This window comes from Simochromis diagramma, unplaced genomic scaffold (genome assembly GCF_900408965.1).
Source record: "Simochromis diagramma unplaced genomic scaffold, fSimDia1.1 OVJJ01000216.1, whole genome shotgun sequence".
Classification (NCBI taxonomy): Eukaryota; Metazoa; Chordata; class Actinopteri; order Cichliformes; family Cichlidae; genus Simochromis; species Simochromis diagramma.
Window position 1 is genome coordinate 7441041 of NW_024386883.1, and position 20584 is coordinate 7461624.

At 42.3% G+C, this 20584-nt stretch overlaps 3 protein-coding genes across 3 annotated transcripts; 2 read left to right on the forward strand and 1 right to left on the reverse strand.

Moving 5' to 3' along the window:
* Positions 1-316: 316 nt before the first annotated feature.
* On the reverse strand, positions 317-13197 carry LOC120733685 (F-box only protein 40-like). Its single transcript, XM_040032015.1, has 9 exons — positions 12950-13197; positions 11862-11894; positions 10036-10597; positions 9228-9733; positions 2358-2537; positions 2002-2243; positions 1684-1815; positions 1228-1513; positions 317-1132 (listed from the first exon to the last, which is right to left on the reverse strand). Exons 2-9 carry the CDS (start codon positions 11862-11864, stop codon positions 929-931), a joined length of 2115 nt encoding a protein of 704 aa, XP_039887949.1. The 5' UTR covers positions 11865-11894; positions 12950-13197; the 3' UTR covers positions 317-928.
* Positions 3596-4465, forward strand: LOC120733686 (transcription factor Adf-1-like). The gene is made up of 2 exons (XM_040032016.1): positions 3596-4004; positions 4146-4465. Exons 1-2 carry the CDS (start codon positions 3875-3877, stop codon positions 4397-4399), a joined length of 384 nt encoding a protein of 127 aa, XP_039887950.1. The 5' UTR covers positions 3596-3874; the 3' UTR covers positions 4400-4465.
* A 155-nt stretch (positions 13198-13352) lies between the features above and the next one.
* Positions 13353-20389, forward strand: LOC120733684 (F-box only protein 40-like). Its single transcript, XM_040032014.1, has 6 exons — positions 13353-13688; positions 14269-15450; positions 16875-17161; positions 17331-17462; positions 18832-19171; positions 19925-20389. The coding sequence occupies exons 1-6, from the start codon at positions 13686-13688 to the stop codon at positions 20141-20143; spliced, it is 2163 nt and encodes a 720-aa protein (XP_039887948.1). The 5' UTR covers positions 13353-13685; the 3' UTR covers positions 20144-20389.
* Positions 20390-20584: the final 195 nt, after the last annotated feature.

Below are 20584 nucleotides of genomic sequence, written 5' to 3' on the forward strand. Positions count from 1 at the left end.
AGCTTGGACCAAAAAAAGATGGAAAATATATATTCTGCTTAAAATTACTGTAAAGTTTCTCATTCGTGCAGATTCAGAATACTTTCCTTTTGTGTAACTCTGAATCTTTCAAAAATGATCTAAAATACAAAACAAAAAACCGCATTTTCTTTGGCAGGTGATGTTTTGTCTGACAAAGAGAAGTAACCAGTAATTGTTGCTTTAGCTAAGTCAATGTTTGCCTCTGAAATTAAAAGGAGGTAGCAGTTATATGAATATTACATATACAAAAACTGAAATAAAATTTAAGTCCACAATCAGTCACACATAGAAGTTGTCCAAAGAAAGCATTTATTATGTGCGTTGTCATTTTCACAGACCAAGATGAACCACAATGATCTTCTTCTTTTGGCTGCTCACGTCTCTCCTCTTAACCAAGCTTCAACAACTCTTTCTTATATCTCAATGGTATACCTCCTCATGTTTATCCAGCTTTAGGTCCTACGGTTCTGCATATAATCTTTGTAAAAAACCACAAAGGTGTTAATTTTAATATCTTTTCTGACAAATAAAAACATAAAAGCCTTGAACCAGTGCAGCTGTTTTGCTTAAAATGACTAAAATATGATTGATCAACACTTCTAATAAACATATAGTATATTTATAAATGAAAGTATGAACTTCTTTTCTATTTAACATTAACAGTTTTTATTCTGTTATAATCGTCTTAATCCCACACAATACAAATATCATCAGCTAAAAGTCTGATTAATGATAATACTTAGAACACGTTATTTTCCAGTAAGCCAAAAGCCTCTGTTAAGTTTAGGTAACTTTTTTTCTGTAGAGTTTTGCAACATAATGGTTATAGAAGACACTCTTGATATCTGTGCAGAATAACCTGGCCATAAATACATTTTTTGGGGCAGGTGCAGCAGGGGAATTGTTGTCATCTGTTTCCTGTGAAATGGTTGACAAGGCTCGAACTCTTCTGGCTGCACCTCTGTTTCTCGTCCATGCTGGGGAGGGAAACCGGCTTACTGTGCAGGGAGACCTCGTAGTAGGGACAGACTTTCAGGTGAGCAGATATAGGAGGGATGTCAGCCATATGCCACGAATCCACTGAGGAGAAGAGATGACTGAACTCCCACACCTGAAGAGAAACCAAAACAGAGTCAGGAGAAGACCAAAGGAGGAATAATTGCCATAGTATGTGATGAACTAGCTGGCTTTGTTTCTATATCTCACAAGCTTGGCTCTCCACTTGGTTCTCCCGTGTGAGTAGGTTTTCTTCTCCCAGCGGAAGGTGACCATCCCTCTCTCCTTCAGCAGAGTGGAGCACACCTGCCTCATGAGGCGGGACACCAGAGCCAGCTGGAAGAGGGACAGGCTGTCCAGGAAACTGGCCATGTGGCACAGCACCTCGTAGGGAAGAGAGCTCAAAGAGCCCCCTCTTCCTTCTGAGCTCGTGGGTGAATTGTCACCTACTAATCCTTCGAATGTTGGACGCAAGTTAAAACTCCTCAGCTCCTTACTGTACGGGAGGGGAAAAGGAGAGTGGGTGGAGTTAAAACTAAAATAAAGGAGGAGCATATGCAATGAAATCTTCCCTTTGCTGCGCTCACTGTACTCAATGTTTAAGACATTAAGAGACTATTTTCATTAACAAATGAATCCTTGTGGATTCATATGAGTTGTGCTCACTTGTATGTGACGGTAGCTTTATGTGTGGAAGGATGAAACCTCCTCTGACTATAGGTGCACCCCAGATACGCGAGTGGACACCGCTGCTCGTACCAACCGCTCAGACATGTGTGGATGTCACAGTGCACATTCCTGGAAAAAGAACATGGCAGTTTATACATTCATAGCACACAACCAGGGCCATTCATACACATTTTTTTTGTTTTTTGCAGGTTGTGTCTAAAAATAAAAAGACAAAAATGCGCTCATCCACAGTTGCTTCCAGTGAAAGCTTAACACTTATTACTTTAATGCTGAGGGCAGATTTTGCACAGACACCTGACATGTGTGGCGAACTCTCGTCGGTGGAAGGTGTGACCGCAGAGGAAGGTGAAGACACAGCTGGCTCTGTTGTGTCTGCTGTTCACACTCTCCGCTTGCAGCTGCAGGTGAAGCTTCAGCGGTCTGTCCACCATCACCTCAGCCAGGGTGGTCTTCCCTTTGAAAGGAGCTGAGCGAAACGAATATGTCTGCGTTCCCACGTCAATGTAGAGCCCGTCGTATGCTTTCGACTCGCTGATCTGCAGGGAGGGAAACCAGTCAGTTGCAATACCCGATCAACTATAAACCATATAAAGGTCTTCAGACTTTCCACTTTTTTTCCTGAACTGCTTGTGTGCTTGAGCATGTTATACCTTGTGACCCATGACCTCTTCCTCTGCATAGCCCAGCAGCGTGGCTGCTGCTTCATCAGTGAGCCACTCATCTTCTTTGACTCCGAGGTCCGATGTGTCCACACCGCGAGGTTCGCTTTGAACCCGTGCGGCCGTGTCGTATAGATGAACACGTCGCCTGTAGTGATAGCTGTCAGGGACCTGTGAGGAAGACAAACATCAAGCGAGTACAGTGAACAGAGAACCTTTTGTGCTTTCTGATGCTGGTGGATATTTTAAAGCCAGAATGGTCAACAGCAGAGGCTGAATAACTGTTTTCTTTCTGTTTAAAAGGCTACTAAAAGTTCAAATGTCAGCTTTAATCTCATTGGTAGGATTGCACATGCACATATAGACACAGATCACTGCTTCAGCTGTGAGAGTCTCACTAGTTTGAAGTGGGTGGAACTCATTTCTACTGAACACCAATTATGAGCACTTGAATCAAATGCAGTAAGCCACTTTAGTTTGGTGATGAAAAGTTCAGTTATTTTACTCACACTACAACTCATGGCTGTATCTCTGCTTACTATATATTATGTGACAATGCCTCTACAGTCCGTTTTATCTAAAAGTTAAAGCTTCCAGCAGGTTAAAGGACCATAATGGTGCATTTATAAGCTGCTCAGCGTATATTCAGTGAGACAAAACGTGTGACGCCTCAGTACGAAGAAGAGGGAAACTTTGGGAAACTAAAAGATGGAACACACAGAGACATGTCAAATATCCAATATTCATTTTGTGCTTCTGTAAGTTAAAATAAAGCACTTTAGAAGTATGAAGTTTGTGCTATAACTGAACAACATCTGTTTCTTCTGCACACCAGGATCTTTCACTGCTGTACAGAGAAAACCCTGTCATGCTGCTCAACCCTGGAGGGCTGGCACAGGATACAATACATCACAGAGGGCAGGTAATGCTATTAAGTCATTTTACAGGACACTGACATGATATTTTTTTTCTTATTTATGTGTTGTCCCATTAGCTTCCACCCCAGCAGTAGTGGGGATAATGTGATTTTGTCCATAAAAGTAATTTAAAGCAAAAAACGTAAAAAGTATCCCTCAAACGATTATCAAAGTTAATACTAGCATAAATATGATTATTGTAAGTATAATAAACCAGGAGAGCGAAACTTTTTTTTAAGCAAATTAAGTCATATCACTGGTCTACATGTATTTATAAAGCAGTTTGTCTTCACACCGAACGTGATAGAGGCGGCCAGAGCGTCAGGTTTACATGTAAAGTCAATGGAAAAGCGCGATGACAGCGTACCGCGTCTGGCGCGTTTGACTCGCGAAAAAAAAAAACCCACCAAGCGTGTCAGTTTTTGTGTTGCATTTTGTGCATACGCGCATATCGCGTCAACCGCTCGACTTGGAAAAATCTGAACTCCAGCGTCAAATCGCGCCGCGACAACCAATCAGGAGCCTGGTGACGTGGCTCTGACCTGGGTCAAAGGGGCAGATCCAGCCAAAGCCCTTCATTCTTCATTCAGTATGGAGGAAAAGCTCATCAGAGCCGTGGCTAATTATCCAGAGCTATATGATGCTAGCTACTACTTCTACCGAGACAGGAATAAAAAGGACCTAGCTTGGAGGCACATAAGTGAGGAGATCGGGCAACCTGGTAAGTTCATTCATTCTTCTTTTTAATTTTCAGACTGACCCGATGAAGCCGCGCAAAAGCTAGCAAGCCCGCCTACTGTCCCGCTATTTTCCCACTGATGTACAAATACCTTTCCGCTAACAAGATAATGTGTTTATTCAGAGGACATCTGCAGGAGAAAGTGGAATAGCCTCAGGGACACGTATAATAAGGAGAAGAGGAGTGGGTCTGCAGCAGGATCGGGGAGGAGATGGAAGTTCTTCGCGGTCATGGGGTTTCTGGACCCCTTCCTCACCCCGCGGGAGACAAGTGGGAATTTGGTGCGGACCGTGGAGAACTTCCCCCCCGAGGACCAGGGACAGCCCGGAGAGGCAGCAGGGGAGTGTCAGTCAGAAGGTATGTTTACAATGAGTTAATGTAGGCAGTTAATTTATGCGTGTTGTCATATAGGAATATATTTTGTTTATTAATAAACAGTATACAGTGGTCCCGCTGTTCATCCGTCACTGCCTCGCCTTTTCGCTGATTTTTTTTATTGCATCGTACAGCATTGCATTCTGCAGCCTGATTGACAAATCTCCTCCGTGTCGTGTCTCCTGCGCTTGCCAAACTTATCATGTTTGGTTTCTATAACCATCACGTCCAATAGAAAAAACAGCACAAAAACACTCATAACTATGACCCTCATTCGGAAATACACACCTGCACCGCGAGGGAAAAAGGCGCACAAAAGTGGCGCCTTAGAAAAAGCGCGGCATAATACTTTTACGTTTTAAAATCGACAAAGGTTTGCACTTTGAGAATCAACTTGTGAGAACTGCGACTACTGTTCATGTGCTGCAATAAATGAGAGACCACTGTATATAATTTCTCTATGACTATTGTCTTCAACCTGTTAACATTTAATATTGTCTTGATAGAGTCAACTGATTCTGCAGCAGAGTCATCCCCTGTTGCTTCTCCTGGCTCCCCAGTCCCTGGTCCCTCCACTCCTGCTGCTGCACCCACAGGCATGTACTAAATATCTACAACCAATCTGTTTATATCCCGTTTTTTTTTTTTTTTTTTTCAATTTTGAAAATGAAAATCTAGTAGCAGCCTTCTCATTACTTCGTTTTTTTGTGCTGTGTTTTACAGGCCCACAGAGGAGGACAGCTCGAAGGCGGTCGAGGGACAGGTCCCAGGACGGTCCATCGGCGGTGGAGCTGGCCATCCTGGAGTCCCTAAAGAGGCCACGCCCGTCTCCAACAGAACATTTCCTCCTCAGCCTTGTTCCTGCTCTGGAGAGCATGCCGCCTCAGACACGAGAATTCGTGAAATTTCAAATATATAAATTAGCTTTTGAAAACAGCACAGCTGTGTTAAATTTGGAAACATTGGACCCTAATGATCAGTAGTTTTCTGATGAGGCAGCAGCTCTCCAGGGCAGAAACAATGTTCTTATTTTTCTCCTCCTTCTCCCTGAGGCTCTTCCACTCCAAGCTGGGTCCTTTTTATTCCTGTCTCTCTGTAAATAGTTAAATTTTATATATTTATGTTTAATGTTTTTGTTAGTGAATTTATATATTTTTTCCAATAAACATTTGTAATGACTAATGTCTCTGTTCTACTACACAGCAAATGTTGACACACGACTTGACACAAGTAGAATTTATTTCATATTATACTAATGACAAAATATACCAATACAGTGTGATGCAAAAGTTTGGGCAACCTTGTTAAAAGTAATTATTTTCCTGTACAAATTGTTGGTTGTCACAATAAAAATTGTTAGTTAAATATATCATATAGGAGACACACACAGTGATATTTGAGAAGTGAAATGAAGTTCACTGGGTTTACAGAAAGTGTGCAATAACTGTTTAAACTAAATCAAGCAGGTGCATAAATTGGCAACACAAAAAAAGAGAAATGAAATAAATATTTAGTGTATATCAATGTGTGTGTGTGTCTCCTATATGATATATGCAAGTGACATTTTTCATTGTAACAGCGATTCATACAGGAAAATAATGACTATTAACAAGGTTGCCCAAACTTTTGCATCACACTGGTTATAGGAACACAGTGAAGACAAGTTACTTAAGAGAGTAAAAAGAGGTTAGTTTGTTTTGGAGTAGAGCTCCATTTATTAAGAAAAATTGAAAAAGACAGGAACACTCTTTAGAGGTTTGTGGGTGGCTCTTAAAAGAGCCATTGTGGGGAAGTCACTCGGACTTCAAACAGGCTACTCCTTTGGTTGCCAAGACAAAAGCTCCCTCCGCTGAGAAGTGGGCCATGAATTTCTCCCTCACCAGGACAGCCTCTCTGGAGGAGTTGTTTGCTGCTACACGACCCAGGCTTTGCAGCGGCTCCACCACAGCAGGTGCCCCTCTCTCGTCCAAACAGTGCAGAAAATTGTGGAGAACACACGTTGCTTTCACACACTTCTCCGCAATTTCAGCATGGAGCTCCATTGAGCGCCGATACAACCTCTACTGTGAGGAGAGGACACTGAAGGCACCCTCCACCAGGGCCAGGATGAGAGTGGAGGCTCTTCTCTAGAGGGAGGAGGCGTCCAGGGAAAGGCCTCATGAGCTCACGCCACAGCGGGAACGCTTCATCAGCCACAAAGACATGGGGCTGGGCTCCACGGTGTTCTCCACCAGGTAGAGGCTGGTCAGGAGGCAGAGTCCCAGCCCGAAGAGCCTGACCAAAGGTGGAGTTGGCCAGAATACCACCGGGTCCTCCCGTACCCCCCAACATCAATAACGCGGAAGCGATACCTTGCATCCACAACCGCAAGGAGAACAATGGAAAAAGATCCCTTGCAGTTGTGGAACATGGATCCCATCCGGAGCTCCACAGCAGAGAGGGAAGTTCCAGCGCTGCTGGAATCCCTCTCTGCTGTGGACCGCCAGTCTCCAGGTGAAGGCACAGCCATGAAATCATCCACTAGACAGTCCCAGATGGCCGTCGCTACCTGGGGGATGATCTGGCTCACCGTGGAGACACCAACTCGAAAACTGAACGCGATGGTCCTGAAGGAGTCCCCGGTGGCAAGGAACCTGGACAAAATTGTTTAAAATTAGTGTTATGTGTACTGCAGTTACAAATACATTATTGAAATTCCAAAACACTTTTGTGATGTCAGATTTAAATTACAAAACATAAATCTTACATAAAACATTTTGTAATTATAATGATAATTACATAATGTATATTAGATATAATCTAAAACAGTCTGCGGGGATTATATAGAAATATTCAACTATCCCAGAATTAAACCTGGTCTAAATAAAAAAAATGGAGTGAGTATCACTACAAAGGTTAACTCACAGTGGTCCTCATACCAGTTTGCTATCAGCAAACACCCAGAGCATATATTGATATGACACCACAGCCGTGCTATCGTTGTAAACACTGATAACAGCATAAATCGAATTAAATCGGGACTTGATGAGACCTTTCGAGTATCACTAGAAATATTATACACAGTCGTCTCTGTACCACAGTTTGCTTTCAGTAAACACCGATGCATTCACTGTTAGCATAGCACATCCATGTTAGCAGTGTATAAACGGATGGTTTAGCATATATTAGCACAGGTATCAATAAAGGACTAAGTATTAAACGCTTTTACTAACCTCAGGCAGATGGACAGGCGCTCTGCAGGTGGGATTGAGCGCCTGTAGTTGGTGTCTAGGCGGAGATTCTGGGACCGACGCGGGAAAGCAGGTCCTCAAACTGGCGAGTGAAAGACGTGGTATCGCTGGAATCGGCCGTCATCCAGGCGCAGCTCCTGGAGCAAATGGTGAAACTCACCAAACTGCTCACGCCTCTGGAGGACCTGATGGACCCAGGTACGGCGAGGACGTCTTTTACGCCGCTGCACTGCTCTCCACAGTACATAGAGAAGGGAGACTCTCTCTTCAAGCTCTAGCTCGACAGCTGCCATCTTGCAAAGATACCGTCTGGCACAACTTCCTCCCACATTTCCGGTTCACGCGCGTCAAAATATGCAATTTTGAGGCGCGATGGATTTTTCTTGGACACGTGTTGAGGTGCGAATGTGCACGAGTCAAATTAGGGGCGTTTGGGGCGTTTTCGCTCGCGTCTATTGCGTTTGGTGTGAACACACTGTTGATTTTAACAGTAGTTTTATGGGACCTTTTAGCTACAGCTACTTATCGATCAATTAATAGTGAGTCTCAAATCAAACAGACTCTGGACTCAGTTAACAATTATCAGTTTGTTAAACAGTAACTTATGTTGCTGCAGCCCAAGAGAAGGGTTTTATTTATCTCCCCAGTCTACGCTTAGCTTTGAAGCCACACCCACAAATATTATATAAAATCAATTAGCCAAGTTTTGAAAGATTCACTTTGTTAGTGGGGTTTTGGACACATGTAACCACTAACTATATTATATATTATATACCATTAATATGTCTGCCAATTTGAACATGTGACAATTGTCCCAGTCAAAATGAAGACTGGTCTGCAACCATCTGGCAACCACTGGTGAATTACCAGCCAGTTGGCAAAAATTTGTAATTGCTTTGGTCGCTAATGTATTATTATGGTATTAGTTTGAATTGAAGTGATGGAGTTGTCTTCAAACACCGTCCAGCTACTCACTTTAAAAAGTATGACACAAATCAGAAATGGAGACTGTAATTTAAAGTTCTTTTGTTGATTCTGACCTCTTTTCTCAGAAGTTTAAGCGAGTAAGTTGAAATTTAGAAGTTTTAGAAATTTTGAATGCAGTTTTTTGTGGGACAAAGAAGCTTCCATAGCAATAAGAAACCTCAGTAAATACTATATATTTCTTTTTTCCTGCAAACCTCAGCTTTGAGTGTTGGATACTTGGTAATAAGTCTGTTTGGATTTTAACGTTGTTGAGTGCAATTTGTCTTTGGTTGGAGCTTTTAGCAGCTGTTATTTGTGCTTCACTCTTAACGTTTTCATTTTCCACTTCCCGCTCTTAGTTAAAACCCAAAATCAGATGTAAAAGGAGCTCTTAAAGTCCAGTTTAGATTTTGGACTGTTTAGAACTGGTCTGAATGGTCATACACGGATGGAAATGACGTCCTAGTGGCGTCTATCCATCTATCCTCAAAACCTTGAATTTTGCACATGAAAAATGAGAGACGTAGTAGCATTTCTTTTCTTTTTTTTTTAAGTAAGGCAACAGTGGCACTTAAACATCCTGTTCTGTCCTATTTCTGTTTTACAATAAAAAAAATAAATGTAGTTTCATCACCTTGAATGAGCGCAGTGTCTGGACTGGAATAGGCTCCAAGCTGCCGTACACAAAGTCTTTCTCCCTTGGAGTACAGGCCTCGATTTGTCCAAAGGCTAGCAGCATGCGACCATGATGCACCACGTACATGTTGTACTCCTGTGGTGTGAGTTCCTGCCCCAAACGGTCCAGCACTCCCTCCTGCCACGGGGCCATCCCGGTCTTACTGGTGTCCGCTGGGGGACAGTTTTTGGCAGCAGAGCTGTCATTCTCTGCGTCTGTCTGGTCCTGCCTCTCAGTCCCTTTTGGATTTCTGCCACTCTGAGTTTTTCCCTTGTCACCAACGTTTGGGTTTTGTTTGGGGTTGTTCAGATTTTCCTGAGCGGCCTCACAGCCGCCTCTGTCCATGCTGAACATCATCTCGAACAGGTCATATTTATCTTTGTTGATGCCTGAACCTTGCACAGCACTGTTTGGTACAGTCTGTTCAGCACCACTATGCTCACAGGAGGTGTTTTTAGGAAGACCTGGAGAGAAAAAATAAATGAAATACACTTTTCAAAGAGAGAAACTGAACTTTACTGAGTTTCAAAAACATATCAGTTTTAATTTAGTTGAAGATGTTTTAGTTTAATCCAGAAATATCCTGTGCTGATAGAAGTGTTAAGGATTTATTTATCACAAATCTATTTTTAGAGTACCTGAAACATGATTTTAATCTCACAAAATTCAATTTATTTTTAATCTCTCATGGGTTTTAGGTTTTCAGTAACTCTTAGGCAGATTTTGTTAGGGAAAGCATCTTTTGAAAAGCACCACTATTACCCACCATCACTGGTATCTTCGATTACGACACCATTGACTACTCCACCAGCTGCTGCTTCCTCTTTCATCTCATCATTTATTTCCTCCTCTTCCTCCTCTGTCAGCTCCGGATAGAGCGGCTTCATTTTTAGGCGGCTGTAGAGGTCTTTTTGATCGATTATGGCCATGGCAAGGTCCAGAGCCTCCTCCTGTCCCTCACTTTCTTTCACCAAGTTGTCCTGCAGGGCTTTGTGGCTGTGTGGGTTTGTGTCATCGGTCGGCCAACGGAGCCACTCCATGGTGCAGCACACCACGCTGGCTGGGCACACCTGGAGGTGGGATGCCCGTGAGGAGCGAGGCAGCTGAACAGGGCATCCGTACGCAGCATTGATGCAGGGCACCCTCACATTAGGGCAGAGCAGCAGGTGATCCTCTTCTTTGCACAGGTGGAAGAGGGCGCCACAGTGCAGACGGCAGGGGGTGACCGCACAGCACACAGAGGCCTCCACCCGAGCCCTGCAGCGGCGGCTGTAGCAGGAATCACAGTGGATGTGCTGCTGCATCCTGGAGGCCCGAGAACGCCGACTCTGATTTGGATGAGGAAAAAACCCAGAATGATTCAGTGATGACAAGATGTTTACAATATATGAAAATATGGCTCATTGAAGGTGCAATATGTGAAATTCCCTGGAATAAAGGGATGCTTCAGAACTCTATGTTGGTCTGGCATCATAGGCGTAACCTGTTTGCACTGCTTCTTGCTCTCATTTTAGCTCTCAATTTAGTCTTTAGATACAAACTGATAGCATGTGCTGTTAGCATGCAAACTTTGGTGGATATCTCTACAACACAATACACATGATCTGTTGTTTCATAATCTGTTGTTAATTTAATAATATTTGAATCTTTTTTTAAATAAACCTTATTTTGAAGAATACCACAAAAGGAGTAGGACATCACATGGATTAGGATACTTAGAGAAAGATATATGACAACCAACAAGACAAGACAGAGCAGGTAAAGAGAATAGGTGTGGTGTGAATGTGAGAGTGTGTGTTGAGTGTGAGGGTCCTCATTTCTCTTCAGTCCAAAATAAATGCACTTAGGATGGGTGAAAAAAGGGAATATAACAGTAATAATGATTGTAAAACTACTACAGAGACAGTCAGTCAGAGACTATACTCAGAGGATAGCTCTGGCACAAAAGGTCACTGAGGTCAAGAGTGATGGTTTGTAAGTGGAAATCTTTTCTATGGTGCGCATAATGCAGGAATTACAACTGTTACAAGTCCAGTTTCAGAGCTCTGGTTCACCCCCAGACCTGATCGGAGTCTGGGGACAACCTCCTTACAGTATAAGTGGTTTGTTGATCATATTAAACTCAGAGGATCAGAGAATTTAACGATGAAAAGAGTGATGGGGGTTATCTCAGTTAGACTATATAGTTACTATATTCAAAAGGGGGTAGCTTGGAAAGGTGGGGAGTTCAAGTTACATGCATGCATGATTATTTCCATTATCTTTAAGATACAACAATGATAATACATAGATTTATTAGAGCTAGTCAATGGGGTTGTCTAGTCTTGATAGTACAATAGTAATAACACTGTCCTTAATACCACACATAAGTCATTATAATAATGAGTGGAGGACAGTGGGATATAAGAAAATAGCATTAGCAGTGAATTATCTACATTATTCTGTATCTGAATAGACATATGTATATATGAGATGGAAGCAGGTTTGTCCATTGGTTTAAATAATCTTTAAAACCAATAATCTTACATACTCCACCTTTAAAGCTCTATGAGCTTCAATCTTTAATTCAACAGTAGAAAAAGTCTGACTCACCATATTAACGGGACTTCAGCTGGTTTTCTAACTCTGCAAGAAGAAAATACAAAGCAAATGTATATGATTGACATTTCTGTCAAGCATGATATGACATGATATGACCTTTCTGTGACATCATCCCAACACTGAATAATATAGGCCACATTTAATCCACATGCAATCCATCATCACTGGTCACGTACAGTATATCAGATTGTTAAAGACAAGTAAACAAAGAAAAATGAACAAAACCGAAGCTCATATGTTGCCATAAACCATTAAAATTTTTTACTTAGTTCATCTCGCACTCATTCAAACTCACAAATATGTTTCTGTACATTCGTCTGCGTAAAAGGGTGAAAAACTCCAAAGTCACACAACAGAATCCTTTGGAGAGTTCATGCTTCTCAGTCTGGTTGCTGCCAAGATGTGTCAGAGGTGTTCAAACAAAACATATTACTACCCTTTTCCACGACTTGAGAATCTAAATGTTTTCTAAACCTCTTGTCCGATCCCGAGCTGCAGAGGGGAAGTTGTAACTGGAATCTATCAAGAAATCGGTACAGACAGAGAAAGCAGAGCAACCTCTCGATTCAAACCCAGAACGACAGTCTGTGAAGCAACAGTCCTAACCGCTGCACCACCACGCCATCCTGACCGGACATGGTTTTAAAAACTGAAGGAACATCTGCAAAAAAAATATTGTGAAAGTCAAAACAGTTTCCCACTTTTTTGCTTTCCTGTTCAGTAACAAGTAGACTCTGACAATAATGACCTAAAACAGGCAAAACAAGGAGGCAAATAAGTTCTGGGCAGCATTTCTACACTGATGCAGCAGCTTTTGCACTAAGCGTAAAACAAATGTCACTTGGCTCTGGTGCAGTTTTAAAGACACCCAGAATGAGCTATGGCCTGTGTGGCTGTAAATCTCGACACGTACAAGTCAGACGAGCACTTAGATCAGCTGAAATATTTCACTTCTCCACTTTTATCACTTGTTCGAGCAGTTTCACTGGAATCCTTTCAAATTAGAGATGAAACCAGGTAATCTCAGAGAATTTCAGCACATTCACAATGGAGTCAAACCTTCTCGACGAATATCTTACCGGTTGGACAGCACGGACGAGTTGTTTTTTCTCTTTGGTTTTATAACGTTGCTTTCTGTCCCCGTGCTCTTTGAACTGGTAGGTTATAATTAGCCAAGCAGCACAAGCAGGTTCACAAGTAGAAATAACTCCGCGCTCAGCTTCTCAACATTGCTGCAGTGGAGAGCCACAGGTGCCAAACTTTATACAAGACTTCCTATCTCCGTATTCACAGCTTGAGTTTATGTGTCCGAGCACAAGTTTGTTAGTACAAGTACATTAGAACAAGTAGCTCTGCCTCTACTGCAACAACTGCAAAATAAATTCACTTTGACAGTGTTTTGACAACACTTAAATATCCACTAGAGGACTCCGTTTGGATATTAAGCAAGAATCTGCCTCGTTTTGCTGCGCGCAGAATGAAAGTAGGCAGATTTCTGAGACGACCAGTAACCCAAACCATGTCTCTGACCACCCGTATAAGATTTCTCAGTCAGTGCTGAGCTCTATTTATAACACACAAACACACATAACAGACACACATGGAAACACTTGGTCTTTAAAAGTACCAGAAGGAGTGCGAGGACTTTCTCTCCTTTCAAACCTCAAACCCTCTTTGAATCTTACGCCACAGGATTCTGCTGATATCCTCTGATTGTCCATTTACATGCACTGGGCCCAGTCTGATTAACAGTTTCCTTTCTGTTCGCAGGGCAGACCTGCAGCTTCAGAGACCTGGCACCAGAGGATCTGAAAAATGGTATGATTTCATTTTTGCAGCCGTCAGATCCCCCCAAAAATTTCAAAACGCTGTTGGTTTTTTTCCTTCAGCAGCTTTACATTTGTCACATGAGGTGTGTTATGTTTGTCATCTCTCCATTGAACACATATGTTGTTTGCCGAAATCCAAAATCCTTTTTAAACCTGTCTTGTTATACATCTATTGTTTCTACTTTTAAAAATTGACAAAAGAAGCTGGCTTAGTAAGACCTCCTGAAAAATCAGTCTGGTCTTCTCTTAATTTTTCCAAATCAGAGTGATCGTTCTTGGGCATCCTACATGCAAAAGCATGTCCAGTATGATTGTGCAACAGCACAGATTTTTCTATGATATCACTTCGTAGCTCAAGATGGGATAGTCAGTCAATGTAGCAGCCAACACGATGTGGAGAAAGAAAGTCAGGTTAGAAACAGAACGTGCGACATTGACTCCTTCTTCACCTAATTCTTCTACATATTTCAGCTTTAATGAGTTGTGTTTTAATGTCTTGTGTTGCTTTTTGAGTAAGTCATCATTCTTGCACGGCTGGCTCCTCCTGTTTATTTTCTCATTCAAATCAGAGTCACCGTTCTCGGGCCTCCAAGGTGCGCCACCACATCCACTGTGATTCCTGCTACAGCCGCCGCTGCAGGGCTCGGGTAGAGGCCTCTGTGTGCTGCGCAGTCATCCCCTGCCGTCTGCTCTGTGGCGCTCTCTTCCACCTGTGCAAAGAAGAGGATCACCTGCTGCTCTGCCCTAATGTGAGGGTGCCCTGCATCAACGCTGCGTACGGCTGCCCGATCCAATTGCCTCGCTCCTCACGGGCAGCTCACCTCCAGGTGTGCCCAGCCAGCGTGGTGTGCTGCTCCATGGAGTGGAATCGCTGGCCAGCCAATGACGCCCACTCCTTCCCAAACATGGAGCTGCATGAAAACCTGCTCAGAGAAAGAGCGCAGGGAAGGTGTCTGGACCTGGCCTTGGCTCTGAAAGACCAGGACCGCCTCTTTCACTCCATGAAGATGAAGAAACTGTTCCCAGAGCTGATCCAGTGTGTGGAGGAGGAGGAGAGGGAGGAAAGGAGGATGGAGGAGGAGAGAAGGAAGGAAAAGGAGAGGAAGAAAAAGGCCATGTTGGAGAAGGAGGCAGCAGAAAGGGCAGCTGCAAAACAAGCCAGTGAGCTCGCTTGGGCCTCTTTTAACACGTACAATTTGAATGATAATACCCCTGATGACAAAGAAGAAGAAGAAGAAGATGATGAGGATGAAGAGGAGGAAGAGGTTCAGGTTGAATACGAGCAGGGGCTTACACAGGAAGAGAGAGAGGCTCTTGCAAGGGCATCAGGAATAGAGGCTGATCATCTTGAAAATTACAGCGCCTGGGAGCGAATGTTCAGCATGGAGATGGGTGGATGCAGGGAAACTGAGGGGACGGCTGTGGCAGGAAGGGGACGGGGACTAGCTAAAGGGAGGGGGAAAGGCTTGAGCACCGTTACGGAAGAAGATAAAGCAGATACCTGTGGAGGTGCAACATCATCAAACACCTGCAAACTGCTGACCAGCACTCTGAACAAGAAGAAGTTTACATATGAACGCCTGGAGCCAATGAAGATCATCACTGTGCGCACTTTCAAAGTCCCGACCAGCTTTTCTGCCAAGCAGAGCCGCATCCGCAACCCAGGTTTTTACAAAAGAGAGAGCAAAGCTGTGGATACCAGTGACCTGGGGGTGGCACTAGAGGCGATGCCAGTGTGGGAGGAAGTTCAGGTGAGGCAAAGAAATTGAACCTCCCTGTAGACTTTTTGTAAAATTGTCCTTTTAGACCTGCAAAGGCTTTGAAAAAGTCACTAAGGTCCAGCAGAAACAAGCAGTGAACACAGCACTGATTCATTCAGATTCATTCATGCATTCAGACCTATCAGCAGACAGCTGCTTATTGTTCATGTAGCGATGTTGCAATTCAGTGGAGAAATATACATTTTTATATGATTATGATATAATAAATGAAATGACAAATGATATGTTTTGCTTGATTGCTTACTTGCTTTTAGCTTTATAGTTTTCAGTCTCTATTGACCCCAGAGGAATATATGTTGCATTCTGTTTCACGAGATAGTTGCTAATGCTGTGCATTTTGTAGTTTTGTTAGAGAGGTGACCCATGAATTCAGAATGGCTGAAATGCTCTGTAGACAAGTCCAGTAAAGGATTTCCACAGACTCAATACCTCCTTTTGCATTACTCATAATGATTTTAAGACTTTCCATGTGCATTAGTTCTTTCTGCGCTCCCATCCACAGTCCTAAGACGTGTATGTCAAAGTTATTAAACATTATAAATGATTCAGCAACCTCATAGTGCTGAATCATTGTCCTGAATTGTAAGGTCACCTTACAACAAAATGCAACAAGAATAATATTAGAAGAGATTTAAAAGCCAGGAATAATATGATTGTAAAACATATAAAGCATGATGGTTATAGCTGACACCCTGATGAAAACAGAGTCTAGCTGATGAAGGTGAATTGTAATAAGTTTGAAGCGAGAAGACGTCAGGAGAGGAGCTGAAGCTGAGTGTAGGCCAGTGATGGGGTGTATGCATGAAGGACATCTGAAAGAGATAGATAGATGGGCTTGGATTTTACTGAAGTTCTTTCAGGTCATTTACAAAAATGTATGTCTATTTTCATTTTTACTTTCTTCGGTAGGTTTTAGTGCTGGGACACATGTAAAAATTATAAAATAAACCACTTAAGTTGGTTATCTAAGAGGAGAGTGTGGCTTTGCTGCAGGACAATATCAGAAAGAACTGTTGTTTTGTTGTTGTTGTTGTTGTTGTTGTTTTTTAGGGCTTTTAATTTCTTTTTACATTTTATAAGCCGACAGTGTGAGTGAAAAAACTTCTTTCATGTTCTTGAGCAGGAATATATCTTTCTTGTACCTTCTTAGACTGTATTTTAAATCCTGGAGCATCACAAGCCAATGGAACAAAATGTGCAGAGAACAAATATTCATGTTTTCTCAAAGCACGGAGTAAACAAACAAGTGTTACTGTTTACTGATGACGTTTTATGTCATATTTGTCATATGTTTAATAAATGAGAGTCATTTTTGCTTTCGTTGTTGTTTAATGCTCACAAACTACGAAGCTCCCCGATGAAAATATTGCTCTGTTGTTTGATTGGCTGCTCAGGCCTCTCTGCTGTGCTCCCTGGAGAGGGAGTTGAGGGGTCACCTCATTGCAGAAAGCGTGTGCACAGACGGTCTGTTAACAGACGAAGGCACGCAGACCTACAGCTTTCTGTCGGCTCCTTTCCGGAGAAACACTTCGCTGGCCGACCTGACGGCTGTCAAACCGCTTGAGCTGCACCTTCAGCTGCAGGTGGAGAGCGTCACCAGCCGACATCACAAGGCCAGCTCCGCCTTCACCTTCCTCTGTGGACACACCTTCCAGCGCAGAGAATATGGCAAACATTACAAGTGAGTTGTTTTTTCTTAAATATTTAGGTTTTGCATCGTTTAAAGAGATTAAGACCTGAACAAGAAATACACAAAGCAGTCACTGACTCAGAATGATGCTCTAAACCCCATCTGTTACTGTGAGAGCAAAGTGATCTATTTCTAATAAAAAATGTTCTGTCGTGTGCAGGAACGTCCACAGTGATATCCAGATGTGTGTAAACGGATGGTTCGAGCAGAGATGCCCGCTCGCTTACTTGGGATGCAGCTACAGCCAGAGGAGATTTCAGCCCTCCACACATGAAGCCACCATCAGCTACAAGTGAGAGAAATCACAGAGTTCATCTAAATGTAAACAAATTTAACTGTGAGCTGTAGCGTGTTAGAGGGGTACAGGGTACACATTCTAACTGCACTGTGTCCCAGTTACATTTCTAATTCACTTTCTGAGCTTTATAAACAATAAAAAAAATCAATTCAGAGTTGTGTAGAAAATAAAAAAGCTCTTTATACAGTCATGTGATAAAGAAAGTTTACACAGGAGTGCATAGACTCCTGTGTAAACTTTCGTGCTGGGCAGAGAGTAACTGCAATAATCTGAAAAACATTTGCAAGCAACAGTGAAGTACATTTACTAACTACGTCCTTTGTACAGATGAGACCACAGTGGAGGTTTGGCAGAAACTAAGCAACATGTGAGCACAAACACCTTAAACTAACTTTAAAGCACGGTGGTGGAGGAGTGATGGTTTGCGCTTATTTTGTAGCCAAATGACCTGAGTGCACTGCAGCCACTGACTTGAACAAACAAAACCATATCAAAGAATTCAAGAGTCAAATGTGAGCCTGGGTCATGCAACAGGGCAATGATCTCAAGTACAGGGAAAGAAAGTACTTTTGCAATGACCCCGTCCAAAAACTGATTCAAATGCTGTGGTGGGAACTTAAGAGAGCTGTGCATATCCGTGCGCCCACAAACCTCCATGACACAACATTGTAAACAAGAGTGGGCAAAGATTCCTGCACAGTGATATCAAAGTCTCATAAAGTCTTGCAGTAAATGATTACTTCACGTTATTGCTGCTAAAGATGCTTCTGAATCTGAGCTGCTGAATCGTGGCGCGTGTAGGTTTTTTTTTCCACACTTCTCTTTATGTCAAAGTGAATCGTGTAAATCTGCAACAACTATTTGTAACCACTTGAGGGCAGCAGAAACACACTATCAAACTGACTAGTTAAACATTTTGCACATAGTTATCTGTTCACGTATCCTGCAGATGCAGAACACAGCTGTCATGTTTTGGCCTCTTTGAGTAATATTTTCTCCTTTTGGATGTTTGTAGCTTCTACAAGCACACAAATACACTATCTGTAAGTTTAGCTCTTAATGCTTCACTCTTATATTTCATTGCTTGCAAGGTGTCCCTGATTTTGGTTTTGGGCTGTAAAATTGAAAGCATCAAACTGAACAACGCTTCAGAACTTCAGTTAATCTTGTATTTCATCACAAGTCACACTTTTAACATCACACTGTTGTGAAAATAACAAATATGATGCATAAATTAACCTTAAAGCTACTATAACTTTTATTTTAACAATCTATAACTCAGATCAGAGTCAAAGCATTTTAATCCTCTGCAAATAAAAATCCAATACTCTTTCAAAGACCACAGTTTCGTCTGTACTTTCAGCGATGATCTAGGCTGCTTCAGCCTGATTCCCACCACCTCTGTTTGCCTGGGTGACACTTCCCAGACATCCAGGAGCACGGATGCCTCCACCAGCTTTGCTTGGAGGAAGAGAGGCAGTCGAGCGGGAGGAACGGACGACTCGCTGAGCTCTCTTCCCTACGAAGTGCTGTGCCACGTGGCCAGTTTCCTGGACAGCTTTTCCCTGTCCCAGCTGGCTATGGTGTCCCACCTCATGAGGCAGGTGTGCTCCTCTCAGCTGCAGGAGAGAGGGATGGTCACCCTCCGCTGGGAGAGGAAGACCTACTCTCATGGAGGAGCCAAGTGGAGGGTGAAGCAGAGGGTAAGATTGGAGCCACGCTAACAGGACTCACAGTAGACATAATGCGAGATATTTCATGTTTATCAGAATCAGAAAGACTTTATTTATCCCCAAGGGGCAATTAAGATTAGAAGTAAATATTAGAAATAAGGGCAAGAATACAGCATAAAAGAAGGAAGATATGAGGGACTAGTGCAAGTTTGGCTTTGAGCTGGAGGCACAAGAAACCAGATGATTGTTGATCTTGTTGTCATCATGTAGCAGGTTTGCCTTGATAGTAATCAAGTGATGCTACATTTAGTTTAGAAAACACAACGCTGACGTTTCTTACCAGGCTGTTTAATTGTTGAAGGCCAAAGAAGTAAGCGCATGCAACATTTCACAGCAAAAAGCAAAAAGTCACTGAATGAATGCAATTTAACATCTTTGTAATCATGAGTCTTTTTTTCTGACTTCATGAATCACATAATTCATGCTGTGACCACTTGGAGCAGATTATATTAGAAATATTGACTTCACCCTAAAGAGCACCCTTATCGAAATATAATTGAAGCAACTTCAGAATAAATAAAAATGACAGGTTGAATGGTTTCCCAGTTTGAAAAAGCAGAGGCCTGCAAATCACCTCATTTTTTAAACTATTGTAATAGTGACCATTCTGGACAATCAAAGCACTGAAAGATTTAATGTGAAATAAAATGTGAGATATCTCTCCCCCTTTTGCAGTCAGGACCTTATATTTAGTTGCATCTCCATCGCTGTTCATCACTGCAGGTCTGGCAGTTCAGTACCTTGTTCTCTCCGGTGGATACGTGGTGCTTCCAGGATGTGCCGCCTATCTCAGAGCATCTAAAGGTGTGTCGTTATTATGAGAGGGAGTCCAGGACGGAGAAGATTTACCTGCCACGCATGCGAGAAGAAATCCAGCCCAACACAAGCTGCAAACCTCCCACTCTGGTTACCATGTTCCAGCAGAAGAGAATCATGATGTAGTTCACTGTAAACTGGTCTATTTGGGGTTTTATTGCATGTTAACTTCTTTTTCCCCCTCCTTCTATTCCTATATCTCCTGCCACTGCAGTTCACTTTAAAATTACAGGAGAAAAATCACAATAAATATAAAATTAAAGCTTACAGAGATAAGTTTTGGATTCACAGTGTTGAACTGAATCTTAGAAACTACATATATTTAAAAATGATGTCAGAAGAGCACTGAAGTTAATTTTAATTATAAATAAATAAATCAAGCTACAGATATCTGCTGTTTTTATTCACACGTTTCTTTTTCACAGATGCTTTGCAAATGGTTATAAACTGAAATGAGAGGGATTCCATGACTAAATAGTATCACCAAACACTTTATCTTATGCATCCACATTTTATTTTATTTTATTTTGTGTTACGCCTGTAAACAAAACATATTTGCTTAGAAAA

What these genes read in the sequence shown, in the direction of transcription:
- LOC120733685 (XM_040032015.1), bottom strand. An exon ending in AGACACTGCGCTCATTCAAG is followed by an intron (nt 2,538 to 9,227) that starts GTGATGAAACTA and finishes TCTTCCTCACAG; the next exon opens with GTCCCTGACAGCTATCACTA. An exon ending in GAGTTCGCCACACATGTCAG is followed by an intron (nt 1,816 to 2,001) that starts GTGTCTGTGCAA and finishes TTCTTTTTCCAG; the next exon opens with GAATGTGCACTGTGACATCC.
- LOC120733686 (XM_040032016.1), top strand. Translation starts at nt 3,875, where the DNA reads ATGGAGGAAAAGCTCATCAGAGCCGTGGCTAATTATCCAGAGCTATAT. An exon ending in TGAGGAGATCGGGCAACCTG is followed by an intron (nt 4,005 to 4,145) that starts GTAAGTTCATTC and finishes GTGTTTATTCAG; the next exon opens with AGGACATCTGCAGGAGAAAG.
- LOC120733684 (XM_040032014.1), top strand. An exon ending in CAGTGTGGGAGGAAGTTCAG is followed by an intron (nt 15,451 to 16,874) that starts GTGAGGCAAAGA and finishes TTGGCTGCTCAG; the next exon opens with GCCTCTCTGCTGTGCTCCCT. An exon ending in GAATATGGCAAACATTACAA is followed by an intron (nt 17,162 to 17,330) that starts GTGAGTTGTTTT and finishes TGTCGTGTGCAG; the next exon opens with GAACGTCCACAGTGATATCC.